The sequence below is a fragment of the Daktulosphaira vitifoliae genome, unplaced genomic scaffold (assembly GCF_025091365.1).
Source record: "Daktulosphaira vitifoliae isolate Bord-2020 unplaced genomic scaffold, ASM2509136v1 Scaffold_1, whole genome shotgun sequence".
Classification (NCBI taxonomy): Eukaryota; Metazoa; Arthropoda; class Insecta; order Hemiptera; family Phylloxeridae; genus Daktulosphaira; species Daktulosphaira vitifoliae.
The window spans coordinates 22,536,682-22,541,581 of record NW_026099572.1 but is presented as its reverse complement, the minus strand read 5'-3'; the positions used below and the strand labels follow the sequence as shown (position 1 = coordinate 22,541,581).

Sequence of the window (4,900 nt, the reverse complement as noted above, 5' to 3'; positions counted from 1 at the left end):
TCAAGCGGTGGTAGCTCTAGCTATTCTAGTGGTGGTAGCTCTGGTTACTCTAGTGGATATAACTACGCTCCAGTAGCTCCAATCGTACAAAAGCACATCTACGTCCATGTCCCACCTCCAGAACAAGAGTACATTGCTCCTCAACCAACTCAATCTATCGCTCCACCACAAAAACATTACAAAATAATCTTCATCAAAGCGCCAACTCCACCAACCCCAACTGTACCACATATCCCAGTCATCCCACAAGATTCTGAAAAGACTTTGATCTACGTATTAGTTAAAAAACCAGAAGAACAACCACAAATCACCATTCCAACTGCAGCACCAACTGCTCCATCTAAACCAGAAGTATACTTCATTAAATATAAGGCACAAAAGGAATCTGGATATCCAGCTAGCTCTGGTGCCAACTACGCTTCCAGTGGTGCTGGTGGATATAGCGGCGACCTTACTGGTCCATCAGCCAGCTACGGATCTCCAAGTGCTGGATTATCCTCAAGCTACGGATCCCCAAGTGCTAGCCCATCAGCAAGCTATGGTGCCCCTAGCTCCAGCGGATCATACTAGAATTTTACATTCACAAGAATCCAAAGCTTCACTGGTCGCTGAAAACTGTTGATTGTTACTTTTCTACGGCCTGAACATCCACGAAGCGGATAATCCTTTTCCCTAAATATACTCCTTTCCCTCGCTTTACTTCCTTAAACAAATTGTCATGGTTTCATTGCAATTTGTTTTGTAAACTATATTATTTTATTAAAAAAGATAGGTTTCTCAGCTCAATTTAAACATTTATGTAAATTATCGTCATGAAATTAAACTGACTTATATATATATTATAAGAAAAATATTGTTATAGTAAAAATGTAAAATAAAATGTCATTTTTTTGTAATTGAGTTTAATTTATTTTTTATTGGTACCATTAATTACTAACCTGTACCAGTAGTTACATAAGTAATTTAATAATATCGAATGTCTAAAATACTATTAAAATTATTAGTTTATGTAATGGCAGAAGATCAAACATATTTGATATTGCCATTGCTTTTTTAAAAAACAACAAAAAATTATAATATTTATTTACATAAGGGTTATCATCTGGTAATTTCCGCTTACAAAATCAATAATTTGAGAATTCATTTTTAAATTGTTAAATTTTTAAGAAAGATACCCATCAGGTTACTCAATAGTTATATATATCCAAATACCTAACATTTTTTGTATAGCTATGTTATACTATGCCTCACCTTTCCCACCAAAAAAAACATTTATTAGTTACTGTTTGTTACGATTGTAATCGTAACTGCCCCACGATTCACGGTAATTTTTCATAAAAAAAGAGCATAGGAATATAATACACACAACCACTTTCGCCCATCACGATCGTATACACAGTAGACGTACCTTTCTCTAAACTCGCAATGACAGTGTGTACCACGACGATGACCCAGCCGTTGGCCTGTGCAACGATGCGACTGTTACTCTGGTCACTTGGTCGCGTGGGTGAGTAAGAGTGAAATCATTACTGGTCATTCGATTATTGACGTCCTTGAGTGGGCTATATATCTGTTAAATAACATGATTATTGACCTCTACAGAAATTATGGACCACAATATATAAGCATTATACACACTAATATTACCTCAAATTTTTTATTATAGTAAAATTTTACATAGGAAAAACTTTGATGATAAGGATTCATAAAGAGTAATTTTTTTTTATCATAACACACTCAATTATTCACAGAATAAAAATAATTTTAACGTTTAATTTTTTTTTGTATACCTTTAGTTACATAATTTTCTTGAATAATATATAGCTGTGTTGCTAAACATTAGTTATATTATTAAAATATACAACATATATTATAATAGCTAATGTTATACTATTTCAAACTTTGTCAACTTTGTTTTTTCAAATGAGAACACATATTTTGATATAAAAAAAATTTTTGGGGTTTTATTTTAATATTAAATGACATTTGAATTTTTAACATACTACATTTGTTTATTATGTATAATAGTTTCAATTTTTTAGATAATATACGAGGGATTAAAAATTAGGTAACTATTTTTTTTATGACGTCGCTATAGCTTATACGAAGTGTTCATTGTCAATTATGACTTTATCAACAGATATGCTTAAAGTGTGGTTGTAAAGCTCACTGTTGTGAGTTAACATTTATAATTACACCATCTGGCAATACAAAAAACATATATGTTGATAGTCATAATAGACAATAACTGCACCATATCTGTGACAATAATATCATAAAAAACTAAATAGCTACCTTTATTTATAGTGCCTCGTAATTATACTCATATAATAACATGAAAATTTAAAATTTAAGTAATTGAGTGGGTTATGATAAAAAGATCATCCTGTATACTGTTATGAAAATTTGAAGACATAAACAACTACATAATATAGCCTAGAGATGTTATTTACGTTAATAAAACAGGTTTATTATTTGTTGATTGAATGTACACCAAAACGTATTACAATAATAAATAAACATTATCAAAAAATTGAGGGTGAGTTATGTTAACCGGATTATAAATAAATGAAATATAAAGTAGTTTATTAATTAATATTAAAAATAGTATTATTTTTAAGGGCTATTTCTTATATGTCTTAAAATAATTTATGGAATTTTTATTATTACGACATTTTTTAATAAGTTTAAAATTTTTATTATTTTCACAATCATTGTTCTACGTGGAATTTTCATTAGAGGAAGAAACACTTGATTAACCAAATATTTAAACTAATTTCAAATCTATAATGAGACTTTTTCTACCACTGTTAGTTGTTATTAAGAATACTACTCATTATTAAAATGCAGATGATAATTAATAATATTTTATGTGTAATTATTACAACACATGAAATAAATAACTAAAAAAAAAAATATTTTTTATTATTGATTTTAATTTTTAAAATCATCCATCATCCATCATCCATGAAAAATTTTAATCCAGAATATCATGTTTAAATATTGTTTTTTAGATCTTTTAAAGTTGATTTTTATGAAAGTTAACAATAAAAAAAGTTGAAATTTTTACCATAATCTATTTGGTTCAACTTACAAGCTTGAATTTGACATCATTAAATAAGTAATTTTATGGGGATTTAAAAAATGACATTGTCTGAATTGATATGTGGTTAAGAACTTATATAATTATTATCAATAGTAAATTTACAAGAAAATCTTTAAATATTGTTTATATCACTATTTTTTTCATTTATATCTTAATCAATTATTTTATTTTTATTATTCTATTTAACATAATATACGTTTTTTTAAGTTTGTTCAACTTAGTGATCTAATTTTAATAATAAATATATTAAAACATCCAATTTCGATCTAGTTAAATCTATCATATTAAAAAAATCGAAGAATGAAAACCCTCAATTTTAGTTTTATAAAATAGTATAGGGAAATTCTGAAACATTATTAATAAATTCATATTAATATGACTTCCTACATAATTTCATTGTAATATAATATTTCAAAAATTAATACACATTTTATCTATGCATTTTAATGATTTCTGTATTTTAAACTTTAGTGTTTTTATGCATTTTTTAAATAATATAAACATTTCTATGGCTTCTTTAAAAATATCAGCAATTCTATGGCTTTTTCAAAAATATTAGCATTTCTATGGCTTCCTAAATTTGTACATTTCTATGGCTTCTTTAAAAATATAAGCATTGTTATGGCTTCTTTTAAAAATATTAAAATTTCTATGGCTTCTTCAAAAATATTAGCATTTCTATGGCTTCCTAAATTTGTACATTTCTATGGCTTCTTTCAAAATATCAGCAATTCTATGGCTTCCTAAATTTGTACATTTCTATGGTTTCTTTAAAAATATAAGCATTTTTATCGCTTCTTCAAAAATATTAGTATTTCTATGGCTTCTTAAATGTTCATATACATATAAAATACATTTTTTTTTTATATTTTGCACTTAAAAATCAGAGTTATCAATGGTTAAAAGGTGAGACATTTTTCTTAACATAATTTGTCCAATTACTGGCACTTAGGATAATTATTATCGTAACTATTAGCAATCAAATTTTTCAATAAATAAAAAAATTATACAACATTAGTTTAATAAAATTTACTATTTAATAGACTAGGCGTCTAGTCTCTTATTTTATAAATTAGCTTCTTCATATATTTAGAAATAAATGTTTATTATTTTATTAAAACTCAAATTTGTTTTAAATTGTGATTATAAATCTACCCTTGTGGATAGGATTATTTTATATATGATCCCTGGAGTTCATATTGGCTCAGTATACCATATAACTATTATAGAAAAATATTTTATTTTCATTAAAAATAAATCATATATAAAGTAATCTTTTTATCTCTATCAATTCACTTTGAATTAAAATAATAATTTTTTTGAAATTTTTTTTTCTGGATTTTGTTAATTGCATATGTAAACTCATTTATCTGTCATAAATAATTTTAAGTTCATCATTTGTATCTTATAGAGGTGTCATTTCTATTTTTATAAAGGCAAAATACATATCAAACTAGCTTATAAAATAGAAAATTAACTAATTGAGAAATTGGGGCTGTTTGATAACATTTGTCGAACCAGTGCTTCAAAAAATATTTATGGTTTTTTATCTTGGAGGGAGGAAGAGTACGGCCGAGAAATGACTTATGATAAAATTAGCAACAACAGTATTCCACCTCCGTTTTATATTTTTAAATACTGATAATTTCTAAAATATTAGGTTGCTATAGAACAATCATTTTCCGTTTTATAAGATATAAAGAAATTAAATAAATTCATTATTTTAAAAGTAATTATGTAGCTAGCATTAAAAGAATCAACGTTTATAAAATATAGATAGTAAAAAAATATTCG

General features: G+C 26.4%; 1 protein-coding gene across 1 annotated transcript in view; it reads left to right on the top strand.

Annotated features, from left to right (window-relative positions):
* Positions 1-896, top strand: part of LOC126894792 (prisilkin-39-like) — a gene marked incomplete in the record, with an annotated part of 3,620 nt that extends 2,724 nt beyond the window's left edge. Inside the window, 1 exon segment of the mRNA XM_050666055.1 lies at positions 96-896. Within this exon segment, the coding sequence (XP_050522012.1) occupies positions 96-570 (475 nt within the window).
* Between the last annotated feature and the right edge of the window lie 4,004 nt (positions 897-4,900).